Source organism: Manis pentadactyla, chromosome 2, assembly GCF_030020395.1.
Source record: "Manis pentadactyla isolate mManPen7 chromosome 2, mManPen7.hap1, whole genome shotgun sequence".
Lineage (NCBI taxonomy): Eukaryota > Metazoa > Chordata > Mammalia > Pholidota > Manidae > Manis > Manis pentadactyla.
Genome location: NC_080020.1, coordinates 27,743,265 through 27,770,535, shown reverse-complemented (window position 1 = coordinate 27,770,535; position 27,271 = coordinate 27,743,265). Strand labels below are relative to the sequence as shown.

At 37.9% G+C, this 27,271-nt stretch overlaps 1 protein-coding gene across 1 annotated transcript in view; it reads right to left on the bottom strand.

Moving 5' to 3' along the window:
- Positions 1-27,271, bottom strand: part of LOC118923794 (THO complex subunit 2-like) — a 126,642-nt gene that overhangs the window by 30,328 nt on the left and 69,043 nt on the right. Inside the window, 7 exon segments of the mRNA XM_057497498.1 lie at positions 292-393; positions 485-615; positions 1,026-1,067; positions 21,144-21,339; positions 22,574-22,746; positions 23,237-23,392; positions 25,551-25,643. Coding sequence (XP_057353481.1) covers positions 292-393; positions 485-615; positions 1,026-1,067; positions 21,144-21,339; positions 22,574-22,746; positions 23,237-23,392; positions 25,551-25,643 — 893 coding nt within the window.

Sequence of the window (27,271 nt, the reverse complement as noted above, 5' to 3'; positions counted from 1 at the left end):
ATGGCCACAGTATGCTGTCCTTTAAAAAAAATTCATCCTATGATGCATTAAAGAGGATTTTTATTAGATTTTATAACTATGCAAACATGACAACTACAAAAACTTGGTAATCAAAATACCACAAAAACTGATAGTCATTTTACCTGCAGTATCCATACAATCAGTTATACCATTAGCAAATACTCCTGGGCTCCCTCAGAATTGAGGCTCACACACAAACTGACTGAGAGGAAGTAAAATAGATTCAGATATACTTTAGATTAATATGAAGAAAAACAAATTAAGACTTACTTCATGATATATTTGGCTCTGTCTATTGTTTGAGCTTTAACTTTTACTAAAAGTGGATGATTGTTGTAAGTTTCATTCTTCCATTGGCCATACAGACGATATCTTAAAAAATGATGAGATGAAGAATTAGGAAAAGTTAAACACTTAGAGGTTAATGCACTAGAATAGTAGTTAACATATATTATGTATTTACCTATGCTGATATGGAAATGCTTTAAACAATCCCCATAGTTCCTCAGACATACAAGCATTGCAGTCCATCAACGAAAGAGATGGAAGTAGTACCTGGTCAGTAATGCTAAGCAAACAGCTAAGGATAACTTCCTAAGAAGAAGGGAGGAAAAATTATTTCAGTACCAGGCATATTAATCTGCCCTCCCCAAATAAATTTATGTCAGCCTTGGAGAAACTGCCATATCTACTTTCCCACACTATCACTGTCCTTTTCACAGTGGTTCATTATGTCTCTCCATCTAACAGAGCAAATGAGGTGAGGGAAGGAAAGGGGTAGGAAGAGAACAAGGGATTTTTATCCCTCTTCCTTTCTCAACATGGTAATCCTCAAGAACAGGAGGCTATCACTCTTAAAGATAACCATATTATATGCCAAAAGCTATATTCAGTACAAAATGTATAAAATGATTATTCACAAGGGACAAAAGCTGGCTCACAGGAAAATCTGCAGTGTGTTGCACCCAGACAAACATCGACACATTGGATTTTTCTAGTCTTACCGTTTTCTCTTTATCTTCTTGTTTGCCTCCATCAGACTGAAACTAAAAATTTTAAAAACTACATAAATAAAATGCAAAAAGGTTAAGATTATGCTGTCACAATTTAGTTTCTAATTTGAAAAGAATTAATTTGCACATGGTTGTGAAATATTTTCTTACTTTTTATACACATATAGATTTTAAATAGCCAGCACTACCAATTAACATTTTTAGACTCCATCTATATTTCTAACCTCCAAATAATTTGAGACATTCATGAATTTTAAATGTTAATTTTATAAGCTAATTATTATCTCAACGTCATTATCACAAATGAAAGCATCCTAAAACCACAGCCAATATAATTTAGTTGTGATGCATCTGCATTTTCCGATCTAGATGTTCTAGTTTTGCCTCTACAGAATAAACTTAACACTAAGGCAACAATTAAAAAAAATTAAATCCTAAGAAATTTAAAGCTATGTTTTAATTCAACAATATTTAGCTATCACTGAGAAATAAGCCTAAAATATTAATAACACTGCTGACAAAAAGACAAAACGACTGCCTAACTTGAACAGACTGAACCAAAAATACCTGGTCATTATTATACCAGTGATTTGCATGACAGTCAGAAGCGCCTCGTCTGACAATGCTGACTGGTCATTCTGAATGAAGTAGTAACACTTGTGTATATAGGCAGGTGGGAAGTCAGAGGATTGTGCAAAGGCCAACAAGACTACTGAAGCACTGATACTCAAGAACAATTGATTTCAGGGAAGGATTGAGCTAAATACCAAGTGAGGGAGGGGGAAAAGCTGATAATGCACCTAACAAGCTTATCTCCTTAGAAGATAAGGGAATTTTGGGCATGTATGTTTTCATGCGTGAATAATTAGCAGGTGTTACTACCAGGAAGTCAAACCTCTGTGCAAGATCTTCACATAAACTCATTTAGAGACTGCTGTATTACTCTGATGGGAAAACACACTTAGTTTGTTTAACTGGCAGGTTAAAAAGATATAGGCCCTTTCACAGCAACAATTACTAAATCAACATACGTCCTGCTCAGCAAATAAGGCATCAGGTTATGAAGGAGTGACCTGGCAGAAAACAAACTAGGTTGTTGCTTTCTTCTGTTTGGCTGGGGGTGGGGAGGGTAGATAATTCTGATGGCATATGGAGTATATGTTGGGAGGCAGAAATAAGGGGAGGTCGTAATTTGAAGAACTAGGTTTACAGTATATTATGTTGGATATAAAGGCAGTTAATCTACTCCTTTCCTGGTATACAACAATGTAAAGAAACCTAATAAAGCTACACAGTTTTCTCCAAAGAAATAAAACATTTTCTTAGTTACTAAGCTGTCCTAATTCTCTACTAGATATTTATATGAGTTTCTAATGTCTGTAGGTCAATTCTCTTTATTTCATATGTAGGAAAATTTGAAAAAAAGAAATATAGAAAGCACAATAAAACCATCTAGAAGAGCAGCTAAGAAACATTTTTATCAAACATTAATTATAACAATGATGAAGAAAAAAAATAAATCAAGAGGGGAGAACCAAGATGGTGGTATGAGTAGAGCAGCAGAAATCTCCCCCAAAACCATATATATTTTTGAAAATACAACAAATACAACTATTCCTAAGAGACCAGAAGACACAGGACAACAGTCAGACTACGTCCACACCTGCGAGAACCCAGCACCTCACGAAGGGGATAAGATACAAGCCAGGGCCTGGCGGGACCCGAGTGTCCCTCACCCCAGCACCGGGTGGGAGGAGAGGAGTCAGAGCGGGGAGGGAGAGGGAGCCCAGGACTGCTAAACACCCAGCCCTAGTGATCCGCACCACAGCACAGACACACAGTGCAAGGTGTGCTGGATACTAGGGAAACAGGACAGTAAGACATGTGAGCGGGTCCCTGCAGCTGGTGCACCCGGGACAAAGAAAAGCGAGTGCTTTTTGAAAGTCTTAAAGAGACAGGGACCCCACTGCTGGATGGAAGCATCCCGGGAAACTTATCCCAGCAGTTGGGAATCCCAGGGAACTCCGGGTGCCCTAACCCCCTGGGAGGCAGCACAGATCGGAGGCCCCTCATGACGATAAACATCCTCCCACCCGTTCCCCCTTGGATGCGGCTCCGCCATATTGGAGAAGCATCCAGAGGCTGGCCACGACCACAGCAAACACAGAGCTCCACAGCAGCTGGGCAAGAATTAGAAACCCCATCTGCTTGCAGCTACCCAGCACATGCCGCAAGGGGTCGCTGTTCTCCCAGGAGAGGAAGGCCACAAACCAGCAAGAAGGGACTTTCTCTTAGACAACACACGTGCCAGCTCCCCACAAATAACTCTATTGCCATGAAAAGGCAGAAGAATTTGATACAGACCAAGATCACAGAGGCAAACCCTGAGAAGCAGATAGGCCTAACCAATCTCCCTGAAAAAGAATAAAAAAATAAAGTTCATAACCATGCTGATGGAGCTGCAAAGAAATATGCAAGAGCTAAGGGATGATGTCTAGAAGAAGATTACAGAAATGAAACAATCTCTGGAAGGATTTATAAGCAGAATGGATAAGATGCAAGAGGCCATTGATGGAATAGAAACCAGAGAAGAGGAATGTATAGAAGCTGATGCAGAGAGAGATAAAAGGATCTCAAGGAATCAAACAATATTAAGAGAACTGTGTGACCAATCGAAAAGGAACAATATCTGCATTATAGGGGTACCAGAAGAAGAAGAAGAGAGAAAAAGGAATAGAAAGTGTCTTTGAAGAAATAGCCCAAAAATGTGTTTTAAGAAGACCTCCAAGTATATTTTGCTCAGCTAAATAAGCCAGGCAGAGAAAGACAAGTGCCAAGTGATTTCCCTCATTTGTGGAGTATAACAATGAAGCAAAACTGAAGGAAAAAAATAGCAGCAGACACAGAGACTCCAATAAGTGACTAGTGGTTACCAAAGGGGAGGGGTGTGGGAAGGCGGGTGGGGAGGGAGGGAGAAAGGGATGGAGGGGTATTATGTTTAGTACCCATGGTGTGGGGGATCATGGGGAAAACAGTGTAGCACAGAGAAGGCAAATAGTGAATCTGTGGCATCTTACTACACTGACAGACAGTGACTGCATTGGGGTATGGGTGGGGGACTTGATAATATGGGTGAATGTAGTAACCACATTATTTTTTCATGTGAAACTTCATAAGAGTGTGCATCAATAATACCTTCATAAAAAATTTAAAAAAAAGAAGACCTCCAGCCGATTCTGATACATGCTAAGGTTTGAGGATCAGCATACTATTAGAAAGCCCTATACTATTGTCAGAGTCCAGGGGTTGCATTTGAGGTTTTGGGGCAACGCAAAGGGCAAAGGTGGCAGCGGGAGTTGTCATGGAGGGTGCTCAAAGAGACCACTTTATTCTGCACATAGCTGTACTTCTTATATGCTACAGTGCTAAGTCATGGTTACAGAAGTACTGAAGACGTGCATGCATGTGGCCTTCATGGCCAGGTGCCTGGTCCTCAGGGCCTTTATCTAGCTCCTTTGTCACAGGAACAATATGCTGTGTTTTCAGGCTTCTCAAGGCCAGAAATATCTGGCTCCATACAAGGCCAGATGTATTTGAGGTGAAGCAACTGAAGATGTGCATGCATGTGGCCTTCATGGCCAGGTGCCTGGCCTTCAGGGCCCTTATCTAGCTCCTTCATGGGTACAGCATGCTGTGTTTTCAGGTTTCTCAAGGCCAGACATATCTGGCTCCATACAAGGCCAGATGTATTTGGGGTGAAGTAGCGGACAGCTGTCCTCATAGAACAGTAGAGAAAGTGGGGGGGCCTTCCCTACAATTATGCACCTCCAATTTAAGGAATACACACACAATCAGAGGGAGAAATAACTACAAATAACTGCAGGCTGGGAGACTATTCATTTAAATAATATCTGGTGTTAAATACATAAGCTACTTTTTAAAAACATACATAATTTGAGATTGGATGGAAAAGAGGGAGTAGGAAGGCAAAGTGGAAACCTCCCACAGGCCCACCAAGGAAGCACCTCCAGCAAATACAACTAACCCTGAAAATGAAAAGACTGAATGCAGATCAGGCCACCTACACCTGGTGAAGAGAAGACTACACAGAGAAGGGTAAAGTGGCAGGGCCAGGATTGGTCAGGAACCAACCCCTTCCCCCAGCCCACAAACAAGAGGGAGAGGGGATAAGCAAGCACTCAGGAGCTCTGCACACCTGGCACCAGAGAACACGAGTCCACATTGCACTGGGTTGTGGTGATTAGTGGGGCTCAACACCAGGACGCACTGGAACACTGAGAGGCTGAGACTCCAGGCACTTGTGGAGGACAGGAATGCTCCCTCAGTCTTCCTGGGACCCAACACAGAGCCAGCAGTCTGAAAGATTAACCAGCAGTGAGAAGTGTACCAGACAGATGGAGGTCGGAGGGAGCTCTCTCTGGAGGAGAAAGGGCAGGTGGATGATGCTTCCCCATTCCTCCTTTAGCCCAAATGATCTGGGAAACCAGCTCTAAAGGTTCCATCTCCTTCACTGGCAGCTCAGCCCCTGTGTATTTCCCTGCACACCCACCTGCCTGCTTGGCCAGCCTGACCTAGCAGCCATTAGACTTTGCTGCCTGGCAGGCAGAGGGAGGCCTTCCCAGCTTTCCTGGCCCTCTCTCAGCCCAATAGGTGAGGCACCTGTCAGAGCCATCTCCAAACACTCCATCTCCCTTGCTGGCAGCTCAGCCCCATGTCACAATCTCCTGCACACCCACCCCACTAACCAACCCAACAGCAACCACCATTGCTGCCTGGCAAGCAGAGGGCAGCCTTCCCGCAACAATCCAAGCAGAAGTGCTTTGTAGCACTCAAAGGGCCCAGAGAAGCACCTATCAGCCTCTGCTGACAGAGATCAGCTACTGCCAGCAGAAAGACAGAAAGGTGGTCCCACCCACAGCCCACCAACAGCAACTGGAGGTACACCACAAAGTTGAACAAGGCATGAGTGAGAGCAAAGAGTCTTGAGCTTCTGGGCACCACAGGACACCTTCTCCATAAAGCCATTAATTTCTAGACCAGGAATAATAGCAGATCCATCTGATACAAAGTAAGAAACACAGAAACCCTGACAAAATGAGGAGGCAGAGGAATATGGTCCAAACAAAAGTACAGGATAAGACACCACAAAGAGGGCTAAATGAAATGGAGATTATAAATCTTCTTGAAGATTTCAAAGTAACTGTCATAAAGATGCTCACTGATCTACAGAATAGTACTGACACTCTCAGAGAAGACTTCAACAAGTACACGATTTGAAAAACAGCCACTCAGAGCTGAAGAATACAATAACTGAAATGAAAAATATAATGGAAGGCATGAATAATAGACTGCTGGAAGTACAGGAGATAATCAACAAGATGGATATTAGAGAAGAGGAAAACAATGAAGCTCAGGACCAGAGAGAAAAAACAATCTCTAAAAATGACAAAATGCTAATATAGCTGTGTGACAACTCAAAACAAAACAAAATTCACATAATAGGGTTCCCAGAAGGAGAAGTGAGAGACAAAGGAGTAGAAAGTCTCTTACAAGAAGTAACAGTTGAAAACATCCCCCATCCAGGAAAGGAAATAGACACGCAGGTTCCTGGAAGCACGTAGAGCCCCTAACAAAAGGAAACCCAGGAAAGCATTAAGACATACAGTAATTAATATGACAAAGATTAACATAAAGAGAGAATCTTAAAAGCAGCAAGAGAGAGGCAGACAGCTACCTATAAGGGAAACTCCACAGGCTATCAGCAGATTTTTCTGCAGAAACTTTACAGGCCAGAAGGGAGTGGCATGAACTATTTAATGTATTGTAAGGGAATAACCTACAACCAAGAATCCTCTACCCAGCAAGGTTATCATTCAGAACTGAAGCAGAGATTAAAAGTTTCCCAGATAAACAAAAGGTAAAAGAATTCACCACACCTAACATGGCCTCATAGTATATGTTAAAGGGTCTTCCGTAGATACAAATGCCCTTAAGCCCAAATATATTCATCAGTGAAAATAAACATACAGTAAAGGTAGTAAACCAATTACTTACTAAGCAAGTATGAAGTTTAAAAAAAAGCAGTAAAATCAACTATATACAAAATCACTCACAGGATACATAAAACATGTAGATTATGTCATCACATACATAAAGTATGGAGGAAGAATAAAAAAAAGTAGTACTTTTAGATGTGCTAAAGAGACCATCAACTTACTATAGACTATTATACACTTAGAAAACTATGAACATTATAGTAACCACAAACCTAAAGCCTATAATACAAATACAAAAAAATGAAGGAAAAAAAAGAGAAATTCAAGCATAACACTGAAGAAAACAATCAAAGAGAATGGTATAAGAGAGGAAGAAAGAAACAGAGAGGAACTACAAAAACAAACAGAAAACAATTAATAAAATGGAAATAAGTACATACCTATCAATAATTACCTTAAATGTAAATGGACTCAATGTACCAATCAAAAGACAGACAGTGGCAGAATGGATAAAGAAACAAGACCCAACTATTCAATACTGACAAGAGACTCATTTTAGACCTAAAAACATATACAGACTGAAAAGAAAGGAATGGAAAAAGATACTACATGCAAATAAAAGGGAGAAAAAAAGCAGGATTAACAGTACTTATATCAGACAAAACAGACTTCAAAACAAAGAAATAACAACAGACAAAAAAGAATATAACATAAAGATAAAGACATCAGTACACACAAAGAGGATATAACAATTGTAAATATCTATGCACCTAATAAAAGAGCACCTAAATATTGAAAACAAATACTAACAGAACTAAAGGGGGAAACAGGCAGCAATACAATCTCATTAGGGGATTTTAACACCCCACTTAAATCAATGGACAGATCATCCAGACAGAATAGGTAAACAGAGGCCCTGAATGACACATCATGGACTTAACAGATATATACAGAATGTTCCATTTAAAAGCATCAGGATACACATTTTTCTCAAGTGCTCACAGAACATTCTCCAGAATGCATCACATATTAGGACACAAAAAGTGCCTCAATAAACTAAAAAAAACCTGAAACTGTATCAAGCACCTCTTCAGATCACAATGCTATGAAACTAGAAATCAATTACAAGAACACCAAAAAAACCCCACAAAGACATGGAGGCTAAACAACACACTTCTAATCATCAATGGAGAAATGAACAAATCAAAGAGGAAATTGAACAATACATGGAGACAAATGAAAACAGAAACACAACAGTTCAAAATATGTGGAATGCCACAAAAGTGGTTCTAAGAGGGAAGTACATAGCAATACCAGCCTATCTCAAAAAACAAGAAAATTCCAAATAAACAGTCTAAACTCATAACAAAAGAAACTAAAAAAAGAACAAATGAAACCCAGAGTTAGTAGAAGGAGGGACATTATAAAGGTCAGAGCAGAAATAAATAGAGTAAAACAATAGAAAAAAAAAATCAATGAAACCAAGAGCTGATTCTTTGAGAAAATAACACAGACAGACACCCTAGCCAGACTTATCAAGATAAAAAGAGAAAACAAAAAAAATCAGAAATGAAAAAAAACTATAACTGACAACACAGAAATACAAATAATTATTAGAGAACTCTATGAAAAATTATATGACAATAAATTGTACAACCTGGAAGAAATGGAAAAGTCCTAGAAAAGTACAACCTTCCAAGACTGACCCAGGAAGAAACAGAAAATCTAAACAGACCAATTACCATTAACAAAAATAAACTGGTAATCAAAACATCCCTAACAAACACAAGTCCAGGCTCAGATGACTTCACAGTTGAATTCTACCAAACATTTAAAGAAGAGCTCATACCCATCCTCTTAAAGCATTGCAAAAGGTATAAGACAGAATACTTCCCAAGTCATTCTATGAGGCCAGCTTGACTCTAATACTGAAACCAAAGACACTACAAAAAAGAATTTTTTAGACCAATATCCTTGATGAACATAGATGCAAAAATCCTCAACAAATATTAGCAAACCAAGTTCAAAAATACATCAAACATCATCCATCATGACCAAGTTGAGATTTATTGCAGGGATGCCACAATATTTGTAAATCAATCAATGTGATACTCTACCTAAACAAAAGGAAAGATAAAAACTGTATGATCATCTCAATAGATGCTAAGAAAGTATTTAACAAAACTCAACATCCATTCATGACAAAAACTCTCAACAAAATGGGTACAGAGGGAATATACTTCAACATAAGAAAGTCCATATACAACAAACCCACAGATAATATCAAACTCGATGAAGAAAAGCGCCTCTAAGATCAAGAACAAGACAAGGATGACAACCACTCTCACCACTTTTATACAACATAGTACTGGAAGTCATAGACGTAGCAATCAGACAAGATAGATAAAAGGTATCCAAATTGTAAGGAAGAAGTAAAACTGTCACTGTTTGCAGATGACATGATAATATATATAAAACCCTAAAGACTTCACCAAAAACTATTAGAATAATTGGATTCAGAAGTGTTACATGATACAAAATCAGTATACAGAAATCTGTCACATTCCTATATACTAACAACAAACTAGCAGAAAGAGAAATCAGGAAAACAACTCCATTTACAATTGCATGAAAAAGAATAAAATACCTAAAATTAACCTAACCAAGGAGGTGAAAGACCTATACTCTGAAAATTACAAGACACTTATGAGAGAAATTAAAGAAGACACCAATAAATGAAAATCTATCCCATGTTCATGGATAGAAAGAATTAATATAGTCAAAATGGCCATCATTCCCAAAGCAATCTACAGATACAATGCAATCCCTAAAAAACACAAGCAACAAACTAAAACTATCTGAAGTTCATATGAAACCACAAAAGACTCCAAATAGCCAAAGCAATCCTGAGAAAAACAAAGCTGGGGAATTATGCTCTCTGACGCCAAGCTATACTACAAAGCTACAGTAAGCAAAACAGTATCATACTGACACAAGAACAGACCCACAGATCAATGGAACAGAATAAAAAGCCCAGAAATGAACCCTTGAATATATGGCCAATTAATATACGATAAGGGACCATGAATATACACTAGGGAAATGACAGTCTCTTCAGTAACTGGTGTTGGGAAAATTGGACCACTACATGCAAGAGAATGAAACTGGGTTACTGTGAAACTCCATTCACAAAAGTAAACTCAAAATGGATTGGAGACCTCAATGTAAGATATGAAATCATAAGGCTCTCAGAAGAAAACATAGGCAGAAATCTCTTGAGCATTAGTATGAGCAATTCTTTTCTGGATACATTTCCTCAGGCAAGGAAAACAAAAGTAAAAAATGAACAAGTGAGATTATATCAAACTAAAATGCTTCTGTATGGCAAAGAACACCATCAGCAGAACAAAAAGGCATCCTACAGTATAGGAGAATATATTTGTAAGTGATTTACCCAATAAGGGGTTAGCATCCAAAATATATAAAGAACTCATACACCTCATCATCAAAGAAAACAAATAACCCTATTCAAAAATGGGTGGGGGACCTGTATAGACATTTCTCCAAAGACATACAGATGGCCAACAGGCACATGAAAAGATGCTCCACATTGCCAATCATCAGGGAAATGCAAATCAAAACTGTAATGATATATAACCTCACACCAATAAGAATGGCCAGTATCCAAAAGACAAGAAATAACAAGTGTTGAAGATGTGGAGAAGAGGGAACCCTCCTACTCTGTTGGCAGAAATGTAAATTGGTGCAGCCACTATGGAAAGCAGCATGGAGGTTCCTCATAAAACTGAAAACAGAAAAACTATAGGACCCAGTAACTAAACTTCTAGGTAGTTACCTGAAGAAAACAAAATCTCTGATTTGAAAAGATATTATGCATCCCTGTTTACTGCCACGTTATTTAAAATAGCCAAGATATGGAAGCAACCAAAGTGTTCATCAATAGATGGATAAAGAAGATGTGGTACACATGCACAATAGAATGATTCATCCATAAAAAAAAATGAAATCCTGCCATTTGTGACAACATGGATGGACCTAGACGGTATTATGCTAGGTGAAATAAGCCAGGCAGAGAAAAGGCAAATACGATCATTTCACTTATATGTGGAATCTAAAAACAAAACAAAATGAACAAAATAGCACTGGAGTCATAGACACTGAGAAGTGAATTGTGGTTACCATGGGGGAGGATTATGGTGCATGGGTGGGGCAGCTGAGGGGGATAAAGAGGCACAAAATCTCAGTCACAATGTAAGTTGGGCACAGGGATGGAAGTGCCACATGGAGAATATAATTGATTGTTCTAAAATACTGCTCTGTGTTGACAGATCATAACTGCACTAGTTGGGGTGAGGATTTTATTATGCAATGGCTGAATCACTGCGTTGTATATTTGAAACCAATACAATACTGTATATCAACTATACTTCAATAAAAAATACATATATATAAAAATACATAATTTGAATATATAAGCAACTCCAAGCTTATAAATGAGACTTGTTAAAGACACTTAATTCTAAATACATTACTAGGAATTAAGATCACATTCCCCCAAACCCAGTTAAATTCCTAGATAAGCAACAAAAACTTGTTAAGCCTATAACCACAACAAATGCTTTGTTGTACTGAAATATTTTCATGGGCAAAAAAATGAACCAAAATCCTAACTCCAATTGTTGGAAAGATTTTTTTCCTACCAAAACTTTATCAATGGGAGAAGACAAATTTCTTCCCACTCTGTGATCAAAATAAACATTTTTCTCTTCCCTTCTACCCTTCTCCCCCTGAAAAAATAGGAACTAGTGTTGGGGGAAGGCACCAAGCACAACTGTGATAGAATGAAGGAACAAGTGGGTTGCAATGCAAACAGCAGAGGGAAAGGGTGACAGCTCCAGTACCTGTATATCTTGCTAGTAATACTGTATGTGTATCTGTTTATGCACGTATCTATGTATGGGACTTCCACAAGTTGGATGTCTGGACTCCCACTTACAAATTTGTAATAGTTATGGCCAAAGAAATAATTTCACAAGAAATCAAAACATTAAGATGGCCAATTTAAAAGAACAGCATTAGTGGATGAAAAGTAAGATGATAAAGAGGCTGTTTACATTGTTTCCCTATAAGATATATATTAACAACAAAGGGAAAAAGAGTAATTGTACAGTGGAGACCTGGCAGCCATCACCTTAAGTGAACAATGTTTACATTACCAGTAATGGGGCAAATTAACTTCACATGCTTCCCAATATGATGCACTGGCAAAGATAACCCTATTGTTCTTTAAACAGGCAGTATTTAACTTGACTCATACTTTTCAGACTACAAGGATCAAAGTAATGAAATATTGTTACATGTTCTTTTTATATGCATATAGGTTAACAATATGTGTAGTAATAAACTACTTAGAATACCTTTTAACAACATAAATCTGTGAGTATTAAAAATATTTGACCAGCCTTAGAGGAGTCAAGATGGCGGCGTGAGCAGGACAGCGGAAATCGACTCCCAAAACAACATATATTTTTGAAAATACAACAAATACAACTATTCCTAAAAGAGAGACCAGAAGATACAGTACTACAGCCAGGCTACATCTACACATGCCAGAAGCCAGCGCCTCATGAAGGGGGTAAGATGAAAGCAGCTGCCTGGCGGGCCCTGAGCGAGCCCCTGACCCCAGATCCCTGGCGGGAGGAGAGGAGTCAGAGCAGGGAGGGAGTGGGAGCCCAGGACTGCTAAATACCCAGCCCTAGTCATCCGCACCAGGAGCGCAGACACACAGTGCATGGTGAGCTGGATACTAGGGAAAAGGAACAGTAAAACCTGGAAGGCAGGTCCCCGCAGTCAGTGCCCCTGGGGAAAAAAAAGTGAGAGTCTTTTCAAAGTCTTAAAGGGACAGGAGCCACACAGCTGGATGGAAGCATCCCGGCACACTCAGCCCAGCAGCTGGGAATCCTGGTGAACTCTGGGCACCCTAATTCCCTGGGCAGCAGCACAGCTCTGAGGACCCTCACAAACCGCCTGCTGCCCATTCCCCCTCCAACGTGACCCCACCATAGCGGAGCAGCAGCCTGAGAATGGCCACACTGACAGCAGCCATGCGCAGCCTACTCTGCAGCTGCTCGGGCCAGACTAAGAGGCCCAGTAGGCATGCAGCTGCCCAGCACAAGCCGCTAGGGGTCGCCATTCACGCAGGAGAGGAAGGCAGTGAACAAGCAGGAAGGGACTATCTTCTCCCAGCTGACACATGTGCCAACTGCCTATGACTACCTCTATCATGATGAAAAGGCAGAAGAATTTGATACAGACTAGAATAACCCAGACATCCCCTGAGAGGGAACCTGGGGAGATAGATTTAACCAATCTCCCTGAAAAAGAATTCAAAATTAAAGTCATAATCATGCTGATGTAGCTGCAGAGAAAAACACAAGAGCTAATGGATAAAGTTGGAAGGGAGAATACAGAAATAAAACAATCTCTGGAAGGACTTAAGAGCAGAATGGATGAGATGGAAGAGGCTGGTAATGGAACAGAAGTCAGAGAACACAAATGCAGAGAAGCTGATGCAGAGAGAGATAAAAGGATCTGCAGGAATGAAAGAATATTAAGAGAACTGTGTGACCAATCCAAATGGAACAATATCCGCATTATAGGAGTACCAGAAGAAGAAGAGAGATAAAAAGGGATAGAAAGTGTCTTTGAAGAAATAATTGCTGAAAACTTCCCCAAACTGGGGGATGAAATAGTCGCCCAGACCACAGAAGCAAACAGAACTCCCAAAAGAAGGGATCCAAGGAGGACAACACCAAGAAACAAAATAATTAAAATGGCAAAGACCAAGAACAAAGACAGAGTATTAAAGGCAGCCAGAGAGAGAGAAAAGGTCACTTACAAAGGAAAACCCATCAGGATATCATCACACTTCTCAACAGAAATCTTACAGGCCAGAAGAGAATGGCATGATATATTTACTGCAATGAAACAGAAGGGCCTTGAACCAAGCATACTGTATCCAGCACAATTATCATTTAAATATGAAGGAGGAATTAAACAATTCACAGTCAAGCAAAAGATGAGGGAATTTGTCTCCCACAAACCAGCTCTACAGGGTATTCTAGAGGGACTGCTCTAGATGGAAGCACTCCTATGGCTAAATAGATATCACCAGAGAAAATAAAATCACAGCAAAGAAAGCAGACCAACCAAATACTAACAAAAAGGCAAAAAAATAAAATCAACTATCCACAAAAGCAGTAAAAGGAAACATAAAAGAGCACAAAACACCTAACATATAAAGAATGGAGGAGGAGGACTAAGAAGGGAGAGAAATAAAGAACCATCAGACTGTGCTTATAATAGCTTAATAAGTGAGCTAAGTTAGATGATAAGATAGCAAAGAAGCTAACCCTGAACCTTTAGTAACCACGAATCTAAACTCTGCAATGGCAATAAGTACATATCTTTCAATAATCACCCCTAAATGTAAATGGACTTAATGCACCAATCAAAAGACACAGAGCAATAGAGTACATAAAAAAGCAAGACCCATATATATGCTGCTTACAAGAGATTCACCCCAAACACAAAGACATGCCCAGATTAAAAGTCAAGGGATGGAAAACATATTTCATGCAAACAACAGGGAGAAAAAAGCAGGTGTGGCAGTACTAGTATCAGACAAAATAGACTTCAAAACAAAGAAAGTAACAAGAGATAAAGAAGGACATTATATAATGATAAAGGGGGCAGTCCAACAAAAGGATATAACCATTATAAATATATATGCACCGAATACAGGGGCACAAACATATGTGAAACAAATACTGACAGAATTAAAGGAGGAAATAGAATGCAATGCATTCATTTTAAGAGACTTCAACACACCACTCACTCCAAAGGACAGATCCACCAGACAGAAAGTAAGTAAGGACACAGAGGCACTGAACAACACACTAGAACAGATGGACTTAATAGACATTTATAGAATTCAACACCCAAAAGCAACAGGATACACATTCTTCTCAAGTGCACATGGAACATTCTTAGAATAGACCACATACTAGGCCACAAAAAGAGCCCCAGTAAATTCAAAAAGACTGAAATTCTACCAACCAACTTTGCAGACCACAAAGGTATAAAACTAGAAATAAATTGTACAAAGAAAGCAAAAAAGGTTCACAAACACATGGAGGCTTAACAACAAGCTCCTAAATAATCAATGGATCAATGACAAAATTAAAATAGAGATCCAGCAATATATGGAAACAAATTGCAACAACACAAAGCCCCAACTTCTGTGGGATGCAGCGAAGGCAGTTTTAAGAGGAAAGTATATAGCAATCCAGGCATATTTAAAGAAGGAAGAACAAACCTAAATGAATAGTCTAAAGTCACAATTCTCGAAATTGGAATAAGAAGAACAAATGAGGTGTAAAGTCAGCAGAAGGAGGGACATAATAAAGATCAAAGAAGAAATAAATAAAATTGAGAAGAATAAAACTATAGAAAAAAATCAATGAAACCAAGAGCTGGCTTTTTGAGAAAAAAAAAACAAAACAAAACAGATAAGCCTCTAGCCAGACTTACTAAAAGAAAAAGAGAATCAACAGAATCAAAAACAAGAAAGGAAAAACCACGATGGACCCCACAGAAAAACAAAGACTTATTACAGAATACTATGAAAACCTATATGCTAGTAGCTGGGAAACCTGAAAGAAATAGACAAATTCCTAGAAAAATACAACCTTCCAAGACTGACCAAGGAAGAAACAGAAAATCTAAACAGACCAATTACTAGCAACTAAATTGAAGTGGTAATCAAAAAACTACCCAAGAGCAAAACCCCCAGGCCAGATGGATTTACCATGTAATTTTATCAGACATACAGAGAAGAAATAACACCCATTCTCCTTAAAGTTTTCCAAAAAATAGAAGAGGAGAGAATACTCCCAAACTCATTCTATGAAGCCAGCATCACCCTAATACCAAAACCAGGCAAAGACCCCACCAAAAAAGAAAATTACAGACCAATATCCCTGATGAACATAGATGCAAAAATACTCAAAAAAATATTAGCAAACCGAATTCTAAAATACAACAAGAGGATCATACACCATGACCAAGTGGGACTCATCTCAGGGACACAAGGATGGTACAATATTCGAAAATCCATCAACATCATCCACCACATAAACAAAACAGACAAAAACCACATGATCATCTCCACAGATGCTGAAAAAGCATTCAACAAAATTCAACATCCATTCATGATAAAAACTCTCAACAAAATGGGTATAGAGGGCAAGTACCTCAACATAACAAACACCATATATGATGAACCCACACCCAACATCATACTGAACAGTGAGAAGCTGAAAGCTTTTCCTCTATGATCAGGAACAAGACAGAGATGCCTACTCTCCCCACTGTTATTCAACATAGTACTGGAGGTCCTAGCCACAGCAATTAGACAAAACAAAGAAATACAAGGAATCCAGATTGATAAAGAAGTCAAACTGCCACTATTTGCAGATGACATGATATTGCACATAAAAAACCCTGAATACTCCACTACAAAACTACTAGAACTAACTTCAGAATTCAGCAAAGTTTCAGGATACAAAATTAATACACAGAAATCTGTGGCTTTCCTATACACTAACAATGATCTAATAGAAACAGAAATCAGGAAAACAATTCCATTTACAATTGCATCAAAAAGAATAAAATACCTAGGAATAAACCTAACCAAGGAAGTTAAAGACCTATACCCTGAAAACTACAAGACACGCTTAAGAGAAATTAAAGAGGACACTAAAAAATGGAAACTCATCCCATGCTCTTGGCTAGGAAGAATTAATATTGTCAAAATGGCCATCCTGCCCAAAGCAATATACAGATTCATTGTAATCCCTATGAAATTACCAACAGCATTCTTCAATGAACTGGAACAAATTGTTCAAAAATTCATATGAAACCACCAAAGACCCCAAATAGCTAAAGCAATTCTGAGAAGGAAGAATACTGTGGGACGGATCTCGCTCCCTAACTTCAATCTCTACTTACAAAGCCACAGAAATAAAGACAATTTGGTACTGTCATAAGAACAGAGCCACAGACCAGTGGAACAGAACAGAGACTCCAGACATTAACCCAAACATATATGGTCAATTAATATATGATAAAGGAGCCATGGACATACAATGAGCAAATGACAGCCTCTTCAACAGATGCTGCTGGCAAAACTGGACAGCTACATGTAAGAGAATGAAACTGGATCTAACCCCATACACAAAAGCAAATTTGAAATGGATCAAATACTTGATTGTAAGTCGTGTAACCATAAAACTTTTAGAAAAAAACATAAGCAAAAATCTCTTGGACATAAACATGAGTGACTTCTTCATGAACATATCTCCCCAGGAAAGGGAAATAAAAGCAAAAATAAACAAATGGCACTATACCAAGCTGAAAACCTTCTATACAGCAAAGGCACCATCAATAGAATAAAAAGGTATCCTACAGTATGGGAGAATATATTCATAAATGACAGATCCGATAAAGGGTTGAAATCCAAAATATACAAAGAGCTCATGCACCTTAACAAAGTAAAACAAATAATCCAATTAAAAAATGGGCAAAGGAGCTGAACAGACCGTTCTCCAAAGAAAAAATTCAGATGGCCAGCAGACACATGAAAAGATGCTCCACATTGCTAGTCATCTGAGAAATGCAAATTAAAACCACAATGAGATATCACCTCATACCAGTAAGGATCGCCAGCATCCAAAAGTCAAACAACAACACATGTTGGCAAGGTTGTGGAGAAAGGGGAACCCTCCTGCACTGCTGGTCGGAATGCAAATTAGTTCAACCAGAGTGGAAAGCAGTATGGTAGTTCCTCAAAAAGCTCAAAATAGAAATACCATTTGACCCAGGAATTCCACTTCTAGGAATTTACCCTAAGAATGCAGCAACCCAGTTTGAAAAAGACAGATGCACCCCTATGTTTATCACTGCACTTCTTACAGTAGCCAAGAAATGGAAGCAACCTATAAGTATCCATCAGTAGATGAATGGATAAAGAAGATGCAGTACATATACATAATGGAATAGTATTCAGCCATAAGAAAACAAATCCTACCATTTTCAACAACATGGATGGAGCTAGAGGGTATTATGCTCAGTGACATAATCCGGGTGGAAAAAGACAAGTACCAAATGATTTCACTCATGTGTGGAGTATTAGAACAAAGAAAAAACTGAAGCAATAAAACAGCAGCAGAATCACAGAACTCAAGAATGGACTAACAGTTACCAAAGGGAAAGGGACTGGGGCAGATGGGTGGGAAGGGAAGGATATGGGGGGGGGGAAGAAAGGGAGCATTACAATTAGCATGTATAATGTGGGTGGAAGCACGGGGAGGGATGTGCAACCCAGAGAAGACAATTAGTGACCACAGCAGCTTACTACGCTGATGGACAGTGACTGTAATGGGGTTTATGGGGGGCACTTGTTGAAATGGGGAGCCAGTAAACATAATGTTCCTCATGTAATTGTAGATTTATGATACCAAAATAAAATTAAAAATTTTAAAAATTTGACCAGCTAAGTATTAAATGGCATATCAAATATTTCAGTAGCCAAGGGATTGATATACAACAGCTGTTAAACTTTCTAGGCAGTTACTATTATCAAAAATCAAAATTTTTTGGATGGAGCTAGAGGGTATTATGCTCAGTGAAATAAGTCAGGTGGAGAAAGACAAGTATTGAATGATTTCACTCATCTGTGGAGTATAAGAACAAAGCAAAAACTGAAGGAACAAAACAGCAGCAGACTCACAGAACCCAAGAATGAACTAATAGTTACCAAAGGGAAAGGGACAGGGGAGGATGTGTGGGAAGGGAAGGATAAGGGGAAAAAGGGGCATTACGATTAGCACACATAATGTAGTGGTGGGGTATTGGGAAGGCAGTATAACACAGAGAATTAGTGACTCTATAGCATCTTACTATGCTGATGGACAGTGACTGTAATGGGTATGTGGTGGGGACTTGATAATGGGGGAATCTAGTAAACACAATGTTGCTGATGTAAGTGTATGTTAATGATACCAAAATTATATATATACATATATATACACATGTAAATCAAAATTAGATGCAATTACCAAACACTGCTGAAAACTGCATTTGTGTTTGTAACAATTTCTAGTCTTTTGGCTGCCTTGTTTTACAACTGAAAAGAAATTATGTATTCTTTTCAGCTTTAAGCCCTTGGATTAGACAAAGATTTCTTAGAATACAAAAAGTAGGCCATAAAAGTACTGCTAACTTGGAATTCATCAAAATTAAAAGATTTTGCTTTTCAAAAGACAGTTTATAAAATGAAAAGGCAAAACACAGTGAATAGTTATAATAGAAGACAACTCAGCTAAAAATGGGCTGAAGATTTAAATGGACATTTCAACATAGATGCTTGCAAATGGCAAAAAAGGACATGAAAAGATGTTCAACATCACGGATCACCTGGGAAACATAAATTAAAAGCACAACGTATACCACTACACATCCATTAGAATAACTAAAATTTGAAAAGACTGACAATACCAAGTGTTGATGAGGATGTGAAGCAACTGGAAGTCATATACATTGCTTCCAGGAATACAAAATGATACACACATCTTGGAATAGTTTGGCAAACAGTTAAATATACACTTATCTGTATGGCCCAGCAATCCCATTCCTGGGGAAACAAAAGTGCCCTCAACCCCCAAAGACTTGTATAAGAATATTCGTAACAGCTTTATTTGTAATAGCCCCTAACTAGAAACAACCCCAATGCCCATCAATTTGTCAATGGATAAACTCTGGTATGTCTATATAATGAAATATTACTCAGCAATCGAGGATCTACTGACCTGTGCAACAACTTGGACAAATCTCAAAAGCATTAAGTGGAAGAAACCAGACAGAAATGAGTATGTTCTATAGAACTCCATTTACATGAAGTTCTAGAAAAAGCAAAACTATAGTGACAGAAAGCCTACCAGTGGTTTCCAGGAACCAGAAATGAAGGGGAAGGAACTGACCAAGAGGGAACTTCCTGGGGTGATGAAAATATTTAATGTCATCATTGTGGTGGTGAAAACACAATGTGTACACATCTGTTAAAACTCATCAAATTATACACTTAAGATGAGTGAAGTTTACTGTTATGTCAATAATAACTCAAAGCTGATTTAAAATAAAGCAGCACAAATGGTTACTCTTAGAGTAGCGACCACAAGGGAGTACAAAGAAAACTCTGGTGCACCAGTACTGCTGTATTTCTTAATCTGGGTGGTGGACACATGGGTATTCCATTTGGAAGAAGCCACTGAATTTTACAATTATGATTTGTTCTTTATTTCAATGAAAAGCTTACTATAAAAATTAAGGAATGGGTCCTCCTCAACAGTTTGGACTTCATACAAATCATGGCAATGATTCAAAATTGCAGCTAAGAAAATAACTGAGCATATGAAAAGCAAGAGGAAAGAACACTGAGTTAACCACTAATTATAAGGAGATTCAAAAGCAATCACTTGTACAAAGTATATTTTCCTATGTGGGGGACAACTAATAATCTAGCTAAATTTAAGTTTCATATATCTATATCTATATCTAATCTATATCTATATCTATCTATCTATCTATCTATCTATCTATCTATCTATCTATCTATCTATCTATCTATCTATCTATATATATATATATAGAGAGAGAGAGAGAGAGAGAGGACACAATGAACTTTCCCCAAACTTTAACCAACAACCTTTTTTTCTTAAGTTATCTATCTATCTATCTATCTATCTATCTATCTATCTATCTATCTATATATATATAGAGAGAGAGAGAGAGAGAGAGGACACAATGAACTTTCCCCAAACTTTAACCAACAACCTTTTTTTCTTAAGTTCATGTTCTTTTTATTTCAAGAGAAATACATAACACAAATAAGCTCAGAATATGTTCACTCCACAACTTAGTTTTCTGATTGGAAAAACAGACTCTTACTAACCTCCTTCATAAATGATTTGCCAATGCGCACCACTTTTGCAAATAAAATGGGATCATGAGAAAGATGAGGACCAAGGTAACAGAACATACTGAAGACATCTCTCCTCAAGTCTTCAAAACTCTCTGCTTGTTTTGGTGCTCTCTTAGTTTGCAAAGCACTAACAGGTGAACCTTTAGCACCTTTAGGAACACCAACTCTATAAAAGGAAGTAAAATTCATATTAATACTATTGATTTGCCCATTTCCAATTAATACAGTCATATTAATCAGTAAGTAAAACCTTTCTTGCTCATATTTGCTTTCTATATTTCAACTGTGCCTATCTTTATTCTACCAGATAATTAAACTAGTAGAAAATACAAAAACAATACCCATTTGAAAAAAAATCAAGAACTCAGAGGAGATTGCTTCAAATTTACTGTGTAAGAAAAGGAAATCAGAAAAATGCAAATTTCAAGTAACACTTAACATACATCATATGAATTTGTTTTTAGTTAAACTTGGCCAGTATCAGGAATTTGAATATGGGCATGGGAAACAAGGGATGGATGTCAGAGACACTGGAAGATGAAACAGAAAAATATGGATAAAACAACACTGACTTAAGTCAATAAACCTTTCTCAATCTGGGTTCCACTAGCTAGACTGAGTATGAGGTAGGTGGAAGCAGCATAATGAAAGAGTGTGTCACACTAAAAAGCATAGCATGCCCAGAGTTCTCACCTGCTGAGTAGGTGTCCCGCTGTGGAGTCACAGGGGTCCCTCTCTGAGAAGAAGCCTTCATGGTCCATAGCCTAGGTGGCACTGAAGGCAGCAGCCAGCCGCTATCCACAAGTCAGAAGGCTGGGGCTTTTGAGGCAGGCTCTGCTCTCTGCGGCGGAAGCCAGAGCTTCTGCCAATACTGCTCTTAAGTATCCTGCAAGTAGGCTGAGGACTAGAGGACTGGTCGACACAGTAACTAGGGATGATGAGAGAGGCTGCACTAGCAATCTTCCCAACAGCAGCCTAAATGCCAGGAAAGATAAGGCAAGCAGAGAGGCAAAGTCCTCACTCAGAGCCACTCAACCCAGGATAGAGGAAAATACACTAAGTAAAAACCTTAGAATTCTCTACCCCTCAGATAGGAGGAAACGTAAAGAACAGAAGAATGTGGAGTTTTCACTCTCAATGGAACAAACTCAACCTAAAAGTCTAACCTATACTTTTTAGGCTACACTGCAACACACATTCTGTAACACCTGATATAGACGTTAGGAGACAAGTCACTAACTAACACATATCAAACCGATACACTGAGAATAATTTGTATCTTCTGATAAAACATACTAAAATATATGCTTGGTTTGAAGAGACAGGATAAACATGCAGATTTTTTTTATAGTCCTAAGCTAATTCTACCTCAATGAGTACTAGAGCATATGCTAACATACCTTCGGTAGAGCGGCTCAATAGTTATGTGAATAAGCTTGCAAATAGCAAGGGCTATTAGCTTATGTGAAGCTGCATAGAATGGAGGCATCTGATCCATAATATTCTGTGCATGCGGCCAATCACCAATCTTTAACAAGGCTTCCAACAAACCAAGTTTTTGGTTGTCAGGTGGCTGAAAATAAACAATTACCGTAAGAACACACCAATAAATCCTAATTTGTTTTATTTTTAAAAAATTGAGATAAATAATACAACAATGTATGGCAACATTGGCTGCCAATCATGGTAAATGCAATGGTATTTTCCAGGAACTACAATCAAGATTTTTAGCAACTGAAAAAAAAACAGGATCTGTTTTTTCATTTAGCAGACACAGTGTGACAGTTTGTAGACTAGGGATTATACTACACTGTACTTAATGTTCTGTGCCACAGCAAACTAGAACTCATTCACCTTTGAGAACCCCTTGGGACTTAAGAGACAGAGCACAAATAAAAGTCACAAATACATTTGTGATTTTACTTAGAATACATTTTGAAATGTATGTAAGAAATCAAACCACCTTTCTTCAGCACAATCAAAATTAATAAATTGTTGATTAACTAATTAAATAATTCTAAATCCAGAAGACAATGTTGATTTTACTAGAATGAACCACATACCTTCTCTACCTTCTCCTCTTCTTTTTCCTTTTCTTTCTCTCGCTCATCAATGTTTTCTGAAGACAATACAACCATTGTAAGTTTTCTAACAATTTGCTTAGCTTCCACAATTTCTCGTTTGTGTTCATCCATAATGTAATTATCAGCTGGAAGAAGCTAAAAATGGTTCATTAAAATTTCATATAACAGCTAACACTATTTGTACATAAAAATCAAACACTACACTCGATTAATAAAACTGAAAATAACAAAGTCAAGCTTATTCATGACCATGATATCCCTTCTAAATAAGTTTCTCTCCATTATACTTTTATAATCTAATTAAGAGCTTACATTTTGTATACCTTTTAACATCTGGTAGTAGTTTGAAGTTTCATGTTAACACAATACTATAACAGTGATGCTTACCACTGAACTTGGTTTACCCAAGAAATGTATACCGGTTCCATTAAAAATATCAGATTACCCCTCTAAAGGACAAACTCCAAATTAAATAAAGTACTACATACAGATACAATTTGGGAGAAGTGAGCTACTGAATTATGTAACAGTATAAATTTGATTCCTCTAAATGAAAAATCTCAAGTAGAAAAATTATAAACAATTTGACATCTCAGTTGTCATTTTCTAGGTAACTATATGACTTAAGTCACAAACTAGTTTCTAGTTTATTACAAAAGAGAAAGTAATGTGTATAGCTGACCCTCCAACATTAAAAAGGACTGAGTATCTCAAATACAGCCATCTTGTATGCATGGAAGATGGTTAATGTGGACATTTCATAAAGTAACACGGACACAAAGAAAAACACAGCCAACAATCCATTATTTAGTAATTTCTGCTAGGCACTATGGTGACCTATAAAAGTGTACCCGCCCCAAGAAATGCATAATCTAATTCAGTAGCTAAATCTAATGCAAAGTAAACCAGCAGCAAATAAAAAAAGGCAACAGTGAAATAATAAACTACATATTGTAGACTTTGTCCCATTAGTCAAAAGAGAGGGTGGAAGAAAAGTCACTATAGGCTGGTACAAGGAATCAAACAAACTTTTGTCATTCATTATGCTCCCCACTGCTCATTCTTTATGCCCTCTATTTTATTGTTTTCCTACATATCTGCTGTAGGTCCCCATCTTTTACATAGAGTACTGCCAATTGTCTCAAAAATTTCTCATTACAATGGATGAACTTTAAGCTTCTTAAATTTCTATTTCTAGTTTTGTCTATTTTGGGAATGTATTACTAGGTGCATATAAAGTTACAACTGCCATATCTTGCTAGTGAATACAAGTTTATTATGAAGTGATCACAGTTCAGCCCCAATCTATTTCTCCATCTTCATTTCCCCTACATACCGGCCCAGGGTCCAATGACTTTGAGCTTCCTGATGTTCTCCTGAGGTGATGATAAGGCCTTTCAAACCTCCACCTTTATACCCAGTTAATTTTACTTAAAAAGCTTCCTACCTTGTAAGCTTAGCCAACACCTACACATCTATCAAGATCTCAGTTCAACATCACTAGTTTGGAAAAGCCTTCCAACATAGAGAGTCACTATCTATTCTAAGACCCAACAGTACTCTGTGAATACCTCCAGCAGAGTACTTACTATATAATGCAAAATGTTTCTCCCTTGCTAGACTATGACTGCCTCCAAGGTAAAGATCAAGTTGTAGTCAACTCTGTAAACCACAGTACATGATAAGCAAGAAAGTTAGAAAGTGACTGCAAAAGCAGTGAAGGTTATGTCAGCTTTGGACAAGTTTAAGTTCATAGATATCCTAGTGCGCAACCTAATAAAACAGTAATTGCTATACTACAAACTTAGTTTTATTTAAACTGACAGGCTAAATTGTTGTTAAAATAGAGGTCATTAATCACAATCTCATACATACTATTCTAGATCCTGGCTCCAGTAATTCATCCTATATGCCTAAAATTAACATTTTGGGGAAAAGGAACAAGTATCTAGGTAATCCCTTATTTCCTGTGATTTAAGTATAATAGAGAAGTCTAAAACCACACTGTTTAGAATTTGGCTTCTCCCCCATGTGATATGCCTTGATGACAATTGAGAATGTCATATCCAACTTTGAATCCTGCAAGGATGATTAAAGTATCTGATTTCCACAGTTTGTCAAAGCATTAAATTCATTCCCTTTATAAAGTAAACACAAAGCAATAAAGCATTAGGGCTTCAAAAATTAAGACGTGAAAGCCTAGGACCAACCTTGGAGTGCTATAAAGGCTGTCTACTCCTCCCAGCACCCCTCGGATGGACAACTAAATATTCTTAGCAGCCTATTGACTTACATGTACATAAAGATCATCTAAATCAATAAGATTAAATTGTAGAAGTACTGCTGCAGCTCTGTATAAAGATGAAGGGGTCTCTCCATTTAGTTCCTTGAAGAACAAAAGAAAAGTTTCTTCTTAGTGCATAAAATACAATTAAAATCATATCCTTTATCTACCAATAAAAAGAGACTAAATAACTCTAGGTTAACAATAAGCTTCATTCCTCTTCCTGATCATACATAACATCTGAATCCAGGACAAAGATACTTATGTCAACATCCTTTTTCATATTAGAACATCTTCTAATGAGCATGAGGAAAGATTTCAAAAATGGATACACTTTACAATGCACGCTAGTAGTTTAATAAAATCTGGAAATTGAATAGAGTAACATTTTATGCTGCATAATATTTAGTTTGGGTTTCTGTTTTTGTATTTTCTTACCTTGCTTTTTTAGGTGTTCTCAGTGGAGATGCAGATAGACTAACAAATTGGTAAGTGCAGCACTTTCTGTGTCTGCTTTAATTTTTTCTCCCTATTCTTTTATTTCTTGGTTTTGTGCTATGTAAATCAGCAGATGTCCCCTTCAAAACAGGTCTCTATACATATTACACATGGATAAATCAACATTTTAAAATACAAATAGTCAATTCTAGGCCAGCCCTGCAGACCCTACATAGAAACAAGTATATCTGAATGCTGTCAGGAAGACCTTTCCCTAATTTTTAAACTGCTTGTGGTCAGATGAAAGGAAGAGTGAAGTGAGGACAATTGGCAATTACTAAATGGCCAAAAGAAAATAAAAAGCAAACAGTAACAATATACTGTTTTGCTTCTCAAAACTGAAAATGAGATCTTTGTAAGGCTTCCCCCACAACTGTGACAGGTGTTTTGCACATAACATATGAACCTAAAAAAGCAAATAGGTTTATCATTAAAAAAAGGCATTGTTCTACTCTAATTTTTAAGACAGATAAGAGATGTCATCAACTTAATAGTTTAATTCTAAACTTTTGTACATGATTACTTAGTATCAAACATTTTCCCATAAAAACAAATGGTAGTCAGGATTTCAGAGCAAACCCACAAAAGCTCATTACCTGACCTGAATCCACCAGGTATTATTCTCATTATTTCCATTATCTCTATTTAAATGAGTCACCACAAGCCCCCAACTCCCAGCCATACGTCAGCTTCCATACTCTGCTCCTGATACTGCTCTGCACAATCCTTGTTCTGTCCTGTCCATCCCACCTTTCCACATTCTCAAAAAACTTCCGTGGAATCCTCTGGAATTCATGACTCATCCTCAGCAAAACCCCCTATATCTGAACCTCTCCTCTAAGTGTCCCCTCCACCTTCATGCCTGAACAGAGCCTAGCACTCTCTAGGAACACCACTCCCACTGTAACCTGGTGGCTATTTTCCCCAGGCCCCACACTACTAGGCAGGGAGGTGAAGTATGAGTCATCTTTACTTTTTACAGTTGTTTTCAGTCTATTTTTTTCCCTGCACCCTCACTAAAACCCACCCAGCTTTGGATTTCTTATCAATCACTACTGCTGTTAACTAGTTTTATTCCATCATAGTCAAATAAGATGTTTTGTACAAATGTACTGAGACTTACTTTGCCATCCAAGGGTCTTCCCTGGAGAATGTTATATGTGCAGTTAAGAATAATGTGTCATCTATTGATAGGTAGAGTGTTCTGTATATGCCTGTCAAGTCTAATTGGT